The sequence below is a fragment of the Macrotis lagotis genome, chromosome 3, assembly GCF_037893015.1.
Source record: "Macrotis lagotis isolate mMagLag1 chromosome 3, bilby.v1.9.chrom.fasta, whole genome shotgun sequence".
Lineage (NCBI taxonomy): Eukaryota > Metazoa > Chordata > Mammalia > Peramelemorphia > Peramelidae > Macrotis > Macrotis lagotis.
In genome coordinates, this window is record NC_133660.1 from 244,687,269 (window position 1) to 244,705,522 (window position 18,254).

Genomic DNA, 18,254 nt, shown 5'->3' on the forward strand with positions numbered 1-18,254 from the left:
TTTGCTTTAAAAATAATGATATTGATCAGATTTAGGTAGGAAAAAATAAGTCTCCATCAAAGCAAATTTTTTGCTGTTGTTTTTTATCTGAATTGATTTTTTGATTCACCATGGTTTAGATTGAATTCATTTGTGATGCATGGGCAAACACAACTAAAGGTCAATTGTAAATATACTTACAGTTGTTAAGATTCAATACTTTGACCTATAACTTTTCCCTAGCAGGGGTGGAAACTTATGCATGAGAAACAACCAAGCATAAGTCTTTAAAAGTCATAAATGGACTGCAAGGAGGGGAAAAGCATATACCACATTTTAAACTGACTTTCATTTGGGACAAGAGACATTAATATGATCCATTATTAAGAGTCAACTAGGTTGTGAAATTTATGGATTGCTGAGCATAGAGTCATGAAAACCTGAATTCAAATTCCACCTCTGATGTTGCCTCTACTGTAAGACCCTGGGCAAGTCACTTAATCCTTTTCCTGATCTGTAAAATGAATGAGAGAAGGAAATGACAAATCATTTCAGAATCTTTGCCAAGAAAACCCCAAATGGGGTCACAAAGAATTGTACATGAATAAAATGCCTAAACAAGACAACAAATATCCCAGAATTGTGATAAGGCTCAATGAAATAATGCTTGTCAAGTGTTTGGCAAGTTTTAAAGTGCTGTGTAACTAATAGCTATCATGCTCCTCTTCTTCACTCCATCGAGATCTTACAGGGTAGTGATGCTGCTTTGTTGTGACTCTGCTCCTTCTAAAATCTTTTTGTAGGGGAGGATCCTGAAACTCGACGACTTCGAACTGTGAAGAACATTGCTGACTTGCGGCAAAACTTAGAGGAGACCATGTCCAGTTTACGAGGAACTCAGGTTACACACAGGTAACATCAGAATGAATAATATCTGGCAAACCAGCATATTCCACACTGCTAGCTCCATGATGTATCACCAATAAAGTGATTGGTGTTGATAATTGGAGAAATAAATTTGATTTGAGAGCATATTAGAATTCAGAAGGAATCAATGAAACATGAAAAAAGGGAACAGATTCCCATGTAGACAGGATTTCTAAAAATAAGCTTTAGAAAAAGAAAATTGTTAATACACCATATATGTTAGATCAAGTAGTTATTTAAATATGATCTGATTTACATTTTTGAAAATCCCTATTATACTTTTAAATCTAGGCAGGGGAGCTGTATTTAATTTATCTATATGCATACACACACACACACACACACATATATATATATATATATATATATATTCTTTGATTTTTTTCATAAATCCTTGAAATAATGCTTATCACACTCAGGCATACATATATTAAAGTAAGTAGCACTTTTTAACTCTATGATAATATTTTCAATGTTTAAAATATATACCTGGATTCTATTTGAACACAGCTTTCTTTTAAGTACACTTAAACCATTTTAAAAGCTGGGCAAGTGAATTCACTTTTCATTATACTAAATTATTCTGATAGATAGAGGTTGTGTAGTTTACCCTTGTTAACCAAAGCTAAGTCTGAGTTTTCCCTGATGAACTCCCAGTGAGTCTGTTTTGATTTTCAAGTTTCAATTAATGTGACAGCTAATTATGACTAATGAATATAACCATGAGGCCCCCAGGCTTCCCCACTTTTTACAGTGCTAACCAAATGAGGGTGGATCTCATGTCTTGGTTATACTTTACAGAACACATGGGATCAAAATCTGCTAATGGAAAAAAATTTTACTTAATGTATTTTAGAAAGTTCATTGTCCTTTTCACATCAGTAGAGTTCCATGATGTTGTCATGAGAAAGTATGAATTCTAGCATGTCAGGTTACATACCTTAGTGGCCTTTGGGAAGAAATAAATGTTTTTCTTACATCCCTAAATTCACTTGCTTTCTGAGTACTTTCTGACCCATGTGGCTTCTTTTTTATTGTACTTGAACATAAATGTTTTTCATATTCCTGCTAACTTTTACCCTACTACCTCTTATGAGGAACCCTTCATAGATGGAAAAGGGACTTGTCTGATTGCATTGTTAAAGAGATTGTTGTTTTTAAAAGTCATGGTAGAAAGACCATAGAAGGATTGGTAGAAACACTACCAACTTTATAGCCAATGAGCATTCATTATTTTCTGTGGTTCAATTATTTTCAGTTGTATCTGACTCTTCATATAACCACTTGGGGTTTTCTCAGTAAAGATACTGGAGTGGTTTGTCATTTCCTTGCCTACCTCATTTTACTGATCAGGAAACAAGGCAAATATGTTTAAGTAATTTGCCCAGCTAGGAAGTGTTTGAAGTTGTATTTGAACTCGGGAAGATCAGTTCTTCCTTCCTTCTTTTTTGTTTTTTAATTTAAGGCAATGGGGTTAAGTGGCTTGCCCAAGGTCACATAGCTAGGCAATTATTAAGAGTCTGAGGTCAGATTTGAACTCAGGTTCTCCTGACTCCAGGGCAGATGCTCTATCCTCTGTGCCACCTAGCTGCCCCCTTCCTTCCTTCTTTCAATGTAGCATTTCCCTTCCAAACCTATTTATTTGCTTGTTGTCTTGCCCAGTAGATTGTGAGCTCCTGGAGGGCACATATTGGGTTTTACTTTTCTTTGAATCCTCCATGTTTAGCACAGTGCCTGCTTAATAAACTCTTGGGGGTAAGCAAGTGATACAGTGGATAGAATGTCAGGCCTGGAGTCGGGATGTCCTGAGTTCAAATCCAGCCCCATACATTCTCTGTGTACCACTGAATAAGTCACTTAGCACTTTTTACCTCAGTTTCCTCATCTGTAATATGAACTGGAGAAGAAAATGGAAAATCACTCAGTAACTTTACCAAGAAAATCCCAAAAGAGGTCAATGAAGAGTCAAACACAATCAAAAACAACTGTGATTTCATGGGATAAGAATCACTCAAAGAGAAACTCTAATCTTCCAACTCAGATTGGCGTCTAGTTCATAAATGTGACTGTTGTGGAGTTGCCTAGAGCACTGAGAGGTTAGAGATGTCCCATCAGGATGTATCAGAAATGGACTTTGAATCCAGATCTTTGTGACTTCAAAGTCACATCTCAATCCATTTTGCTAAGCTGGCTCATTTTTTTTTTGAAAAATTCTCAGTTTAATTTAGTAAGTGTTCATAAATGTCCTGACACATATCAGGTACCAGACTTGGCACTGGAGATAGAATAGACACTACCCTCAAGTATTTTAATCCGGAAACTAAGCGCATTATTGTGACACAGAATTTTTCCCCCCAGCACATTGGAAACCACATTTGATGCCAATGTGACCACTGAAATAAGTGGGCGCAGCATTCTCAGTTTGACGGGAAGACCTACTCCTTTGTCATGGAGAATCGGACAGTCTAGCCCTCGGCTTCAAGCAGGTGATGCACCCTCAATGGGCAATGGGTACCCACCAAGAGCCAATGCAAGCCGGTTCATCAACACCGAGTCGGGTCGTTACATGTATTCCGCCCCCCTGAGAAGGCAGCTAGCATCCAGGGGCAGCAGTGTTTGCCACGTGGACATCTCAGATAAAGGGGGAGATGAAATAGACCTAGAAAGCATCAGCATGGATGCCACAGGCTACATGAGTGATGGGGATGTTCTAGGCAAGAACATCAGGACTGATGACATTACCAGTGGGTGAGTAGCTTTACCTTCCATCCTTCGGTTGGGACATACAATGGTATGAGTAAAATTATTGGCATTTTATTATTTTTACAGGATCATAGAATCTTTTTTTTGGTGACTATTAGAGCTCCAATAAAGAAAATTTCACATTATCTTTCATTCTTGTATCAAAAACTGTCTTATGCCTAGAATGTCAGCATAAAAGACAAATTAAGGAGATAACTAAATTATAACCACAACCATAAAAAAGTAGAAAGGCAGTTTGATAAAGTGGAAGAACCAGTCATTTGAGAATCAGAAGACCTAGGTTCTAGACTTAGAATTTTGGGGGGTCACATTGAAAATAGTGCTTTAAAGTTTGCAGAGCACTTTACAAATATTTTATCATTTGAACCTTATGACCCTGTGAGGCGGGTCTGTTATTTTTCCAATTTTACAGATCACAAAAATGAATCAGACAAATGTTGTGATTTATTCAGAATCATACAGCTGGTAAATGTCTGGGACAGGCTTTGAACTCAGGTCTTCCTCACTCCATGTCCTGCTCTCTATCCACTGTACCCCCGCCTCATTTGAAGAGGTCTTAATAATTCTGAAGGCAATTAGAAAATTATATTATCTCACAATTAAACTTACTTCAGAATGATTAAAATGATCCAAGAACTATGAAAAACAAAACTTTTTTGGTCTGGTTTGTTGGCATTTTTGATAAATTAAAGATTACTATGTTTCTATTGAAAATATTGATGAGAAGGAGCTTTGCTTTGATGTAATGTTAACTATTTCCACAAGGTGGGGATATCAGAATATTTTATGATGAATCATAATTAACGTTATTGGAGAGGATGTGGACTTTTTTTAAACCATCTAATCAAAGCTAAAAGCTTACATGTTTATATTCCAGACAGGTCTTCAGAAGCTTAGTAAGTAGTCCTTTAAATATTGGGGCAAATAGTAGAAGAATAAAGACATAAGTAACCAAGCTCAGCTATTGACACTATACAAGACCAGTCTTGAGTTGTTAGTTTGTTCATTCCCTACATCCTATAAGAAAATTGTGAATATTTTCATTTAAGTTCCTGTTCTTTTACTGAGAGAGATCAAGCCCTATTTTTTCCTATTTAATTCTTATTCTTGTCTTTCCATAAATACTTCTGATTTTTTTTACTCTCCCAAGATTACTGATGTTTGACTGGCCCTTATTCCTTAGTCTCACTTCAAGCCTGGTCTACTTTCTTTTCCAGCTAGGTGTAGCCTTAATAATAACTTCTCTTCCATTGCTTACCTACAAGTAATTGTTGGAATCATACTCTAGTCCGCTCGTGTCTACCAAGCATCTTTCCATTGCTGTTTGGATTACTTAAATTTTGATTCTTTCCATTATTGCGATATATCATGTTTCACATTTGTACAGAATCACTGGGAGAATGTTAATGTTAAAGGAATAGCCTATTTTAATAGCAATGAACAACTTGGGGAATGTTGAAAGTACAGAACATTTTCTCAAATGTAATCACACTTTCTTTATCATATTCAATTCTGCAAATATACTCAATTGTGTGCACTTATTCCACAATGTAACAAGTCTATCTATATATGATAGTCTTGACACAGAGATAAAATGTATGTCACATATATTCACATGTTTGCATATGTAGAATTGGTGTACACATGGAGTGGATTGCAGAACTTAATAAAATATATAGTAGAATACGTGTGTGTGTGTGTGTGTGTGTGTGTGTGTATATTTATGGACACACACACACATTTATAGAGAAACATAACTAGACAAACCAATGATGAACTAACTATCCCTCCAGTTACATATTGTAGTCTGGGTCATTTCTATTTTTATCTGCTTTGTTTATTTTTCCACTGTAAATATTTAGAGCAATGTCTTTTGTGTTGCTGTAGATTTTAGTGAGGAGACTTTAAAGTGGTCTAGGTCATAATTCAGTGAAGACAATGGCATCTCCTAATTGAAGTTTTTGAAGAACTTTATTATCAATAGGAAACTTTTTTTTATTTTGTTTCCATGGTATACATTGATCCAAATTGAGTGTGATGAGAGAGAAATCACATCCTTAAGGAAGAAACAAAAAGTATAAGAGATAACAAGATCAGACAATAAGATATCTGTTTCTTTTTCTAAATTAAAGGGAATAGTCCTTGACCCTTGTTCAAACTCCACGGTTCTTTCTCTGGATACAGATGGCATTCTCCTTGCAGACAGCCCAAAGTTGTCCCTGGTTGTTGCACTGATGGAATGAGCAAGTCCATCAAGGTTGATCATCGCCCCCATGTTGCTGTTAGGGTGTACAGTGTTTTTCTAGTTCTGCTCATCTCATTCAACATCAGTTCATGCAAATCCCTCCAGGCTTCCCTGAATTCCCATCCCTCCTGGTTTCTAAGAGAACAATGGTGTTCCATGACAATATATATATATATATATCACAGTTTGTTAAGCCATTCCCCAATTGAAGGACATTTACTTAATTTCCAATTCTTTGCCACCACCAACAGGGCTGCTATGAATATTTTTGTACAAGTGATGTTTTTACCCTTGGAAATTTTATTTTTATTGTTTGGAATCTGCACAATATATCTAACTACTGGCAAGCCAGTCAGGTGAACATTTCCAGTGCTTTAATCACCAGCCCATTGAACCAAATTAACACACTCATTCCATCTGTGAACAAGTCTTGTATAATTTTTAAATAGGCAAGGGAGACATTGTTTGAGAGGAGCCTTCAGTCCATTAACTGATATACACATCCTTTATTATGTGCCAGACATGGCGCTATGCAAGCAATGGGGCTGCAGTAAAACAACAAAAACAATCCTTGCCTTCAAGAATCTTTCGTTCTAATAGGGAAGACAACATGTTCTTAAGTTATTACATACAAACTTTACAAAAGATAAAGAGATAATTAGAAACTAAGGTCTTGAATGGAGCTTCAAGTAGAACACAGCATTGAGCTGAGTCGTGAAGGAAGCCAATTATTACAAAAGGTAGAAATGAAGTGGGAAGGGCATTCCAGGTATGGGGGACAGTCTGACAACCTGTGCAAAGGCATGGAGATGGGATATGATGTAACAAATGCAGAGAGCAGCAAGTAAATCAGTATAACCAGACAAGAGCATGCAGAGAGGAAAATAATGTATGTCTGGAAAGATAGTACAGTATCTTTTTGTGAAAGAACTTTATACTGTATTTTACACAAATAATTTATATTATTTGATCATAAAAGTTTTAAGAGTCCCAGGAGTTAACTGAGGGACTTGCCTTTACATTTTTAAAAAGTCGATTTGGTGACAATGTGGAGTTTTATTTGGAGTGATGATTTGAAACAGTGAAAGCATAAAGAAGGCTATATGGGGGTATTCGAGTCAATTCATAAGTGCAGTCCATAGAAGCGGTATTGAGTTAACAAGATCTCATTCAAAGCTCTTTGCACATATATTTTCACCTCATCTGCTTTTTACTGTTTTGTGATGTAATACTGCTCATGCTCTATTTGTCTTTAATATCTTACAAATGACCGGTGATGTCCACAGCCACCATGTCTCTCCCTTTGACAAAGAGATTCTGTTTCTGGGAGACAACATGTATAGATGCATTTAGCTCCATTGTGATGACTATTTAGCAATGATTAAACCTGAGAGTTAAGAGTCAAAGACTTTTCCTTGCTTCCAATTTCCTACTTTTAACAGTTTAATTTTGTTGAAATGGGTCAGTTGGAGGTATTTTAAATGGGCACAATAATTATTTTCATCTTCATCCTTTTGCCAAAACTGACTAATTATATTGTAAAACAAAAGAGAAAAGTGCTCATTTTTCCTCATTTGGATACCTGCAAACTATTATATCCAAGAATAAGAGTCCCAGGAGAATCCTAAAAGTAGATCCCTATAAAAATGTATAGGGGACTCAAATATATCCTGGTGCTGCATTCCCTCTGGGGAAAGAGACCCCACTAACTCATAATGTAGCTGACTACTATTCTCAAGATTCTGATATAATTTTAGTTGCATCTCAAGAAAAGGTACTTACCTCATACAAATGTGTTTGGGCATGTAGGGCTAGATTTACATGTGGAACAGTTGCCTGTCTATAAAAAAATAGAGAGACAGGGCTCTCATATGATAGGTTTAATGGAAGATATCATAAAATAAGAAGATATGTCTCCAGTATAAAATTTTTACCGGGTTATAGGTGCCCAGGTAGCAAGCTTAATAGAAAAAAGCATCTGGTAATGAATATAATGGGAGGGCCACATGTGACCAAAAAATTGTCTTATATGATTCACTGGAAATCCTCTTCTTTTGTGAGATCCTCATAGGTTTTCATTAGAAGTTTTCTATAGGTTTCCTATACTGATACCTTTCTGTAAACTATAATTTGAAAATTTCTGTCTTGAGGGGCCACATTTTCTGAAGTTGCCTCTATTCTTGGATGACCATCTACATCCATCCACCAATGCTCCTGGTGGTCCATTCTAGTACCTCCATTCAACATGGGACCATTATAGGATTTCTGGACCTCACTTGCTGAGGCACCTCTATTTTGGAATACATATTTAGCTAATATCAGGAAAGACAAATACAAAGTGACAAGAGGATTCCATGTGGCCATAGCTACCAATGCCAGATAAGAGATAAAGCAGTTCTCCTTTGCCCACCCAACTTTTGGGGAAGGCTGTTCAAAGAACACCTGCCACAGCACCACCACAAAGGAAAGAGAGAGGCCAATATTTTTATATAATCACTTACTTAACTCAGCACCCCACAAACCCCTAAGTCATAAGTTCTTTTGCCTTTGCAGAAGGATTTGCAGCACTTCCTAGTAATCCTTCTGTCATGCAAAGTCAGAAACCGACTTGTTCCAAGTTACATGTGGAAATGAAATCAAGTAAGAAATATCAACATGCTCTATATCACCCAATAGGAAGGGGGAAATCTAAGCATGTTCCTTATTACAAAGCCAAGTATAAACTTCATTTATAGTTATCTCTATAAAATTTCATATTATTAGTTTGGGGGGGTTGGGCAAAGTTGTCATATTAAGAATAATAGATAATATAATATTTGTAAATAAGTCATGTAATTATTAATACATCCAAACCCTTGCCAATTGCTCATATACTGTTCTACACAAGTCATAGAGTTCCATAATTGTTCTTTTAAAACTTGGAGTTCTAGGCAAATTACTCCCCTCTCTATAATTTATCTTGATCATCTATAAAACCTAATTCACACTAAATCATCTCTAAAATCCTTTCCAATCCAATTTAATCAATTAAGTATTGATTTTATACTTACTATGTACAGGGCACTGGAGGTAGAGATAAAAAGAACAAAATAATCCCCCTACTCCTCCTGGGTTATCATATAATTTGTCATCTAATGATCAAAAAGCCCCATCCATACACTTGTTGCAGAGGGATGCAAAAGTCAATCACAACTATTCTGGAAGACAATTTGATAAGGAATAATTTATAGGTTTTGCCATCTATACTAACAACTTAACAAATTCTTTAAATTTTTGAAAAATGATCTTTAATTATTTTAAAGAATAGTATCAAAAACTGTTTGTGTATTTCTAAAGTTTAGAGGAATATTTGTCAAAGTCCAGTATATTGATAATATAAAATTCATTCATTCAACCTGAAAGTTCTATAGTACTAACCTCTTCTTTTCTTTGAAAATCTCACTCATGGTTTATTTTCCTTTTATTTACACAGTTCTCAACATCTGGATTAAAGACTGAAAAATCTTAGTCAATCCTCCAGACATTTTTACTTTATAAAAATAAACTTTCTAGATTTTGGAAATAATCACATTTTCCATTTTTATCTATATGTTTGAATTCATGTAGAAACAGTGTATATATATATATATATATATATATATATATATATATATATATATATATATATATATGAAATGTACAACTCTATACAGAGCAATTACTTTGAGGCTATTTAGAGAACCCATTATTATAATAATTTTCCTAAAAATACAGGAGACTTTTGAGTTTATAGAATAATTTGTGAGATCCATATTTTTCCTCAATTATATTTGTCTTCATTTATTCATTTGACAAGTCTTCATTGTGGGGGGTTAGGTTTTTTTTTTTTGCAAGGCAATGGGGTCAAGTAAGGGTCTGAGGCCAGATTTGAACTCAGGTACTCCTGACTCCAGGGCTGGTGCTCTATCCACTACATCACGTAGCTGCCCCCAAGCCTTTGTTGTAGTAATTGTTGTTGTTGTTTTCTAGAAAATGGGGACTAAGAAGGGTCAAAAAAAATCCCAAACAAACCCCATAATGGTCCCTGCTTTCAAGGAAATTGGGGTGGAGTGGAGAACACATTTTCATGAAATTAAGCCACAAAATAATTTTCAGAAGGTTGGTGAATAATAACTGAGGGAATGAGTATAGACTTCCTGTAGGGAGTGACAACTATTCTGAAACTTGAAGGATGTCAGGGATTCCATTTGGTGTAGTTGATGAAGAAATGAATACTTGGTGTAAATGACAGTCTGTGCAAAAGTCTCAGAGCTAAGAGATGAAATATCGTGTATAAGAAATCACAAGAGTCTTGCTGATGCAGTGTGAAAAAGGAATCTATAATTAACATATGTATATATTCATATATACAAAAATATGTATATTTATGTATGTGAATATATGTACATTTATTTCTGCTTACATAGTTTTTTTTTAAATTAGATTAGGTAAGAAATCCAGTTTATTATCATGAAGTTCAATTAGACTCAGCATCAACTAGCAATTTTTTGTCTAAATTTCATGGCGAGCTAATCACACTGCTTCCTTTCCTGGATTTGAAAAAGACACGTTTGCTGTAGCAGCAATGACATGAAAATAGCAGATGACTTACAAGTGTTGATTTGGGAAAGCTACCTATTCGTTGTCTAAAAATGTAAAGTGCCATATGGCTCTGAAATGAAATTAAGGGCAGACATAGGGTCCATATGTTAAAAGAATTTTTTTAATCCATTCAAGTGAGTTCTTGTTTCCATAATGCAATACTAAGTATGTGAAATATGGTTTGGAATCTAAGAGTCATGGAAGATGAGAACTACAAAGACTCTGAGCTGAGACTTCCTTTTATTATAGAAAGGAGGACACTGAAGCCCAGGGAGATTTTGACTTGCCCAAAGTTGCACAGGTAGTGTATCAAAAGTGGGATTTGTTCAGACTTGAAAGCCAATGCTCTTTCTACTGTCCCATCCCAAACTCCTTCATTTTACAAAGCTTATTTGAAAGTGTCTGGTTTTCCAGGTTCCTAGATCCCCTGATCTATGGACATTGATTGAGATAAGGCTTCCTACTTAGAAAAGGACTGGGGAAACCCAGGCTAATCTGTCTGTGGTAACATCCTGCTTCTACTTTTGTGGTAGTATTGCATGGCTCCATTTTATGATCTAGCCAAGAATTAGTTTGCAAGTTTACATACAATTTTGCATCAGATTTCATTCACTTAGAGAAGTGATTTCAAAGTCAAATAGAAATGGGGACCACTAATCTGAACTTAAGGAAGTCTGTCAATGCATATTGATTTGGTTTTAAAATGTTATTTCATCTATGTCTTTTTGTTTTACATGTTATTAAACATTTATTAGTTACATTTTAATCTGGTTCTAGGCACATCAGAGAATATCATGAGCCTGGTATTTGATATTTCTCACTCAGAGAACACAATGCTAGTTTGAGGCAAGCACTTTAGGGATTTTTACTTTGCTAAAAATTATCAAGGCAAAGAGAAATCCAAAAGGCAATAAGGATTCCCAAATGAAAATAGTTGTTCTTTATCTAATTTTTTTAATTATTGTCAGCAAAGACACAAATATGTACATTTAAGAATGTAAAAATGAGTGTATAAAGAAGGTGGCACAACTAAAATCCATTTAAAACATTCAACTGATCCTGTGTGACATTAAGTGATAATTGGTCTAGATCTTCCAACTGACTCTCTTCTGTTGCCAAATTCTTCTGATTCTTCCTCCCTGTACTTACACATGCTCATATATCATATCCATATCCCCTTTCCATTCGCAGCACCACCACCCTCCCATAGGACTCAGGACTGCCTGAATTCTTTTTAAAGCTTCTTAACTGATCCCTCTGCTTCCAGCCTGTCTCTTCTCTAATCCAAACTTGATTCAGCTGGGCTTGGCAACCACATCATTCTTCTGATAGAAAACGTCCTTTTACTATTAGGATATCACATAAATTCCTAAGCCTGGCATTTAAGACCTTTCATAAAATGATTGCAAAATTATTTTTATATTATTCACTTTCACATATTATGTTTTCTACCTAACTTGTATAAATTGCTCTTTCTAGATCTTGACCTTTCAATCCTCTTTCTTAGAATGGACTTACTTCCCTTCTATCCTTCAAGGTTAACTGTTACCTGATTTCCCCCAATGAGTAGTAATAATAATAATAATAAAAATTACAATAGTATTTTTATGGAACTTTAAAGTTTGGAAGCACCTTGTTGTTCTTCAGTCATGCCCAAATCTTCATTGACCCCATTGGGGGTTTTCTTCACAGAGACACTGGAGTGGCTTGATATTTCCTTCTCCAGCTCATTTTATAGATGAGAAAAGTGAAGCAAATAAGGTTAAATGACTTGTCTAGAGTCACACAGCTAGGAAGTGTCTGAGGCCAGTTTTGAACTTAAGAATTTAAGTCTTCCTAGGTGGTTTTCTGTCTGCTGTATCATCTAGCTTCCCTGCAAAGCACTTTATTCAGTGATCCCCATGACTCTGGGAGGTAGATTTTATTATTATTCCCATTTTACAGATGAAGAAATTAAGGCAGACAGGTTGAATGATTTGCCTAGAGACCCCCAATTAGTAAAAGTCTGAAGTTGAATTTTGAACTCTACCTGATTGCAGGCCTACTACCTGTTTACCTGGGTTGTCGTCATTTCTATTTTCTAGTGTGCTTTGATCTCTCCTCCACATCATATTTTTCTTTGTTTTCTAATTTTATCTCTATATATATATATCTCATATCCCTTCAGTGCAATGTGAGCTCCTTGAGAACAGGGATTCATTTTGTTCCCTTCCTTTCTCTCTTCTCCTCCCCATGATAATATCTGAAACAATCTGATAGACTGAGATCACAGTAATAAAAAAATTTACATCTTTAGAGCACTTTAAGGTTTTACAAGCACTTACCTAAAAAAATCAAATCTTCAGGAAGGGGGAACAAATATTTCCATTTCACAGATGAGGTGATTGAGACTCAGAAAGATGGGGGGGGGGGGGCGGCTAGGTGGTGCAGTGGATAGAGCACCGGCCCTGGAGTCAGGAGTACCTGAGTTCAAATACGGCCTCAGACACTTAATAATTACCTAGCTATGTGGCCTTGGGCAAGCCACTTAACCCCATTTGCCTTGCAAAATCCTAAAAAAAAAAAAAGACTTAGAAAGATGGAGGGAATTTGATGATACAACTAATAAGAGTCAGTCAGGACTCAGACCTCTCATCTCTCCTAAGTATAAACCCATACACTAATTAGCTAAAACTCTTTCTGACTTCCTTAGATTTTAAAAATTTCTTAAGAACAGAATTCTCTTTCTGAGCACCAGATCTAATTAAACATCTAGGAGTATTAGAGAATCCTGGAACAGTAGAGCTGGGAAGGGCATTGTGGATGCTAAATATAAGTAGGTGGCAGAACTGGAAGTACATTCCATCTCTTCAGACAGTTAACCAATGTATGCATTGCACAGGGGTAGAGTCCAAGATGGTAGCATGATTCAGTCCTCCAGTCCTCCAGATTCTGCTTTGTCTGTATCCAGTTCTCTCTGGGAATTCATTCTGAAAGATTTAAGAAATATCTTCCCAAGGACAAAAGCCTTTGCCTCCCTTAGGTATACCATATTCCCCACTCCTAGAAAGTGTCTCCATCCCACTCCAGTTCCAATATTCCTCACTCTTATTCCATAACAGACTTCAAGCACTCGTTTTCCTTTCCTCCCCTCTCTTCAGCCTATAAAATCTTATTTTCTGTTTGCTAAGGCAAGGGGCCAGTTAGCCTAAGAAGCCAGCTGGTGAAAATTTAAGTGGCCAATTATGGCTTAATATATGAAGCCTCCCCAAAGTAAATTTGCTAAAAAAGGGAATGGTAGACATTACCAGTTAGTACCAAAATTTTTTTGGAGGGGGAGCAAAAAAGATAAGGGAAAAAGGGGAAATTTCTAGCATTGGCTTTCAAATAATTTCATGCATGTCTCTTTATAGTTTTAGTTTTGATTGACTTCTTAGCATTTGTATATGAAAAATGCATATAGAACATTGAGCTTCAATGGAAGAGATTTGGGTTGAAATTCGAGTTTTTCTGAAAACAATCATGTCACCATAGACAACTCATTTCCATTGGTCTGAGTTTCATCCCCTCTAAGTTGAGTTAAACAAAATGATGCCTCACACCATTCACAGCTGTGATATTCTGTGAGTATCCCAGACCTGCTAGACAAAGACCTTTTTTTTGGGGGGGGGGAGCCAGTTGGGATTAAGTGACTTTCTCGCACAGCCTAAGGTTGGATTTGAACTCAGGTTCTTCTAACTCCAGGACTGGTACAGGTATACAACCTAGCTGCCTGTGGCCATTTGAGTGATATTTATATCAAAGTAAGAGAAAAAGAAACTGAGAAAGGAAACATTGAATAGAGTTAAAACTGACTTAAAATAAGTGAGACTCTTTATATGTTTTGTAATGTGTATTCCAATGTGGGATAGCAGAAGCAATGCCTCCAGGTTTGATCTTGTTAAAAATGTCTTGCATTTAAAATATGTTTGGTTATATGTGTGAAATGCTTCACTTATTCTGTTTCAGAATGTGAAAGACGTCACCAAAGCAAGGCATTGTGTCTATAAATGACCTTCTTCTTATCAGCCATGTCCTCTGCAAGGATTTTTTGTACCAGTCTTGGGGCTGGAAGGACCTTGATTTGTTGTTGTTGTTGTGTTTCTGGCAAACCAGTAGGAGAGGAAGCCAAAAGAGTTGCTACAGCCAAAATAGATCTAGTTGCCAAGATAAATGAGTTTGGGCCTCAAAGTCTGATGGTGCTGGGTCATGGGAAGTTCCATTTTTGCTTTTTCTTCCTTGCTTGCACCAGCAGGGTCTGGCAAGCTTGTGCAAGTGACTTGAAAAGGTTAAAATATCATTTCTTATGGGTCAAACAGAAATTGATCCCTGGCCTTCAGAGGTCTTTGAAGGCAGGCAGCAAACTGCTCTCAACCCAAGGGAGTTTGATCTGCCATGAAGGCCAAGAGAAAGAGGGCAGAATGAGGCAAGTTGAGTATCAACCTTCCTGTTTTATAATTGTAGTATGCTCAGGGGACACTCAGTGAATTCACAAAGGACTCAGAAAGTTATTACTAGCCTCTCAGTTCCTCACCTCTCTAATCATTTACTGTAGCTCTCTTTGAAGTAAGGATGGGATTAGCAACACCTTGGCTCCCATATATGGAAAGGGAGATCAGACAGATGGATGTTTTTAAGCTTTGTATCCTGGTGGAAAAAATCAAATAGATATGCTATGATGGATAAGAGTTACAGAATAAGTGAGATTCAATGCAGAATTGGCCTAAATATTTGATTTCTGAACGAGTGGGATTCCAAATCTTCATAAAAGACAAAGAGGTTAGTGACAGGAGTGTAGCTTCTGACTTTGGTTGAGAGACATGTTATTGAGCACATTCCGGAAATGATGTTGAACAGTTGCTATTAGTTCTCACTCCTCTTTCTCCATCAGTGGAACTAAAAATGATATTCATGAGTCTAGAAAGAGAGCAAAGACTTATGGAGCCACCAACTTATAATGAATAGAGTGTAATGGATAGCAGTTCAAATTCTGCTGTGTGACCAGGTAAAAATCATTTAATATCTCTGAGCCTCAGGGTCTACATCCATAAAATAGAGATGATGATGCTCATAGTGGCTACATCACTGAATTTTTGTGATCCTCAGCTGATACGGTATTGAGAAAGACCTGGAGAGCTGTAAAACATGATATAAATATCAGCTGTTTTCATTCCAACAACATTGAAGGGAAGGTCAAATCCTCATGTGAAAACAATGTCATCAATTGCTTTATGGTACCCTATAGCTATAGAAGACTGGCTAGATAGTTAAGTAGTTAAAGCCCCAGCCCTGGAATTAAAAGGGCCTGAGTTTTTTGTTTTTGTTTTTTGGATTTTTTTTTGCAGGGCAATGGGGTTAAGTGACTTACCTGAGGTCACACAGCTAGGTCATTCTTAAGTGTCTGAGGTCAAATTTGAACTCAAGCTCAAGCCACTGCATCACCTAACTTGCCACCCTGAGGATCTGAGTTTTACACTTAGATTGCTCTTTGCCTCAGAATCATCCCAATACTGTTGCCAAGAAAACTCTACATAGGGTTAGGAAGAGTTAGACTTGACCAAACCATAACAACTCTGTCTGAAACAATTGAAATACTATTTAGAAAATTATTGACAATACAACCCACTTTGAATTATTTGTGTGGAATATGTCTTCTCTGTTATGTTAGCTGATCCAAAGAAACAGCTTTGGCATAGTGGGGGAAGAAACAAGAGATAGGGAGTCAGATCTCTCTCTAAATTCAAACTCCGCTAACTGGAAGGCATTGGGAAAATTTTTTAATCTATCTGGGTCCTAGGTTTCTCAAATGGAAATTGGGACAATACTACACACACATACACCCACCCTTAATGACCTTCCTCTCTGGGCACTGAGGAAGATCCAAAGGATGTCTATAAAATATATTGCAGAATCTTTAAAAACAACATAAATGTCAACTATCAAATATCTTTCTACCACCCAGCATCCTCCTGGCTGCCTTTCTCCACTGCCCAGCTGGTGTGTTTTCAGTGCCAACTAATTGCTTATGCCCAAGCTAGTACAAAGTATTAGGAACGTGGATCTATCGCTGCAAGGGAAAATGGGGGTGGAAAATCATTCAGAGCATTGGAAAGCCAAATAGATATGGCTTTTGAATTATGCATAATGTTTTTTTTCCTAAAACACATTCTAAAACCCCAGAACTTCAAAGCTGAAATTAGACATCATTTATAATCTGACCCACTCACTTAACATGGAAGGAAATTAAGGTGCAGAGAAGTTAAAACAAATTGTGGCAGCTCCCAAAACAAGGCATGTGAACATGTGAACAAGCCTAGAACCCAAGTCACTAGACTCCCACATTGGTAAGCTTTTCTGGACTCCTCCTCTCTGGGCCTCTGCTCTTAGATTTTCTAGTGGTGGAGTTACAGCAAACATAAAGACTTTCCCAGTCATGACCCTGACATTTTCCTTGACACTGCCAGGGGATGAGTGATAGTACCTATCTTGGCTGAATACAATGACCTCTGTTCTCATAAGCACTTCTCAGCATAGAGTGGGCAGGAACAAAGTAGTATGTCTTTGGGGATATGAGGGGTTAAGGAGGGTATTAATTTGTCTGAGTGTTGCATAACCTGACTCTTCCTAATTAAGGGTGTGAGTTTCATTGGTTTAGTTGAAATGCTATTTTGCCGCCATAAGTCTTCCATGAACACTAGGAAGACAAGAACTCAATGTATTCCAATCTACCCAACATAGGACCCAAGACTGATTTACAGAGTGCATGGGGTCTGTCAGCCCTGGTTGGAAATAAGGTAGGTATTTGTCTCAGATGAGAAGGAAAGATCCAGCTGAAAATCATCTAAGAAAGGAGTTGCTCTATTTTGTTCTCTAGACTTTGGTTTCAGTGGTGATGATGAGTATTTGTGTCTATGGAGTTTGGATTATTGAGGGATTGAAAAACAATTTGATTAAGAAAGCAGCATGGTACAATTTTTGACATTTGGAGGCAAAATTTCTCTTATGGTTGAATAATTTATGTTGGTTTAGTCATTTAGGGAAGCGGAATAGGAGGGGAAAGAGATTTCCTACTCTCATCAGGAAGATGTATTTGGTGACCTGGCATCATAGATCATAGATTTAGAGCTACAAGGGACCTTGGGGGCATCTAGTCCAATCCCCTATAAAGAATAGCCAGTGGATGCTAATTTAGTAGGAGAACAAACCTTATTGCATTTAGGAAATCATATAGAGCTAGAAGAGTCCCCAGAGGCCATCCAAAACATCTGCCTTATTTTACAGATGAAGAAACATGGACTTAAGGGACTGGCTCAAGGTCACACATGAATGTATGTCTTCTGCCTCCAAAACCAACACCCTTGCCTCTATATCATACAACTTCTCTCAATAGGATTTCCCTTCTGACCTTTGGGAGACTTCTCCCACTCTGGGAAGGCAATCAATGGAGGAGAGATGGAGTGAGGTGGGGGAGTAGAGATGAACTAGTGAACAAAGAACTAGCCAAAGATATTTGTGCTGGAGAGGAAACTGGCAACCCAGACCTGCTCTCTCAAGAGGATACCTTATACCTTTCCCTTCTTCCCCATCCCTGCCCTTACAGTGATTTAGGGGGTTAAGACTTCCTCAGCTGCCTGCTATTACTTGAAAATGAAAGATCTTCCTTTCTGCCTTTCTCTTTAGGAAGAAGGTTTTAGGCTAAATT

At 36.9% G+C, this 18,254-nt stretch overlaps 1 protein-coding gene across 8 annotated transcripts in view; it reads left to right on the top strand.

Annotated features, from left to right (window-relative positions):
• NAV2 (neuron navigator 2) overlaps positions 1-18,254 on the top strand; it is a 436,581-nt gene that overhangs the window by 248,590 nt on the left and 169,737 nt on the right. For all 8 annotated transcript variants that reach the window (XM_074230361.1, XM_074230362.1, XM_074230365.1 and 5 more), the window contains 2 exons: positions 783-891; positions 3,265-3,654. In XM_074230361.1, the coding sequence (XP_074086462.1) occupies positions 783-891; positions 3,265-3,654 (499 nt within the window). The remainder of the gene's footprint in view (positions 1-782; positions 892-3,264; positions 3,655-18,254) is intronic.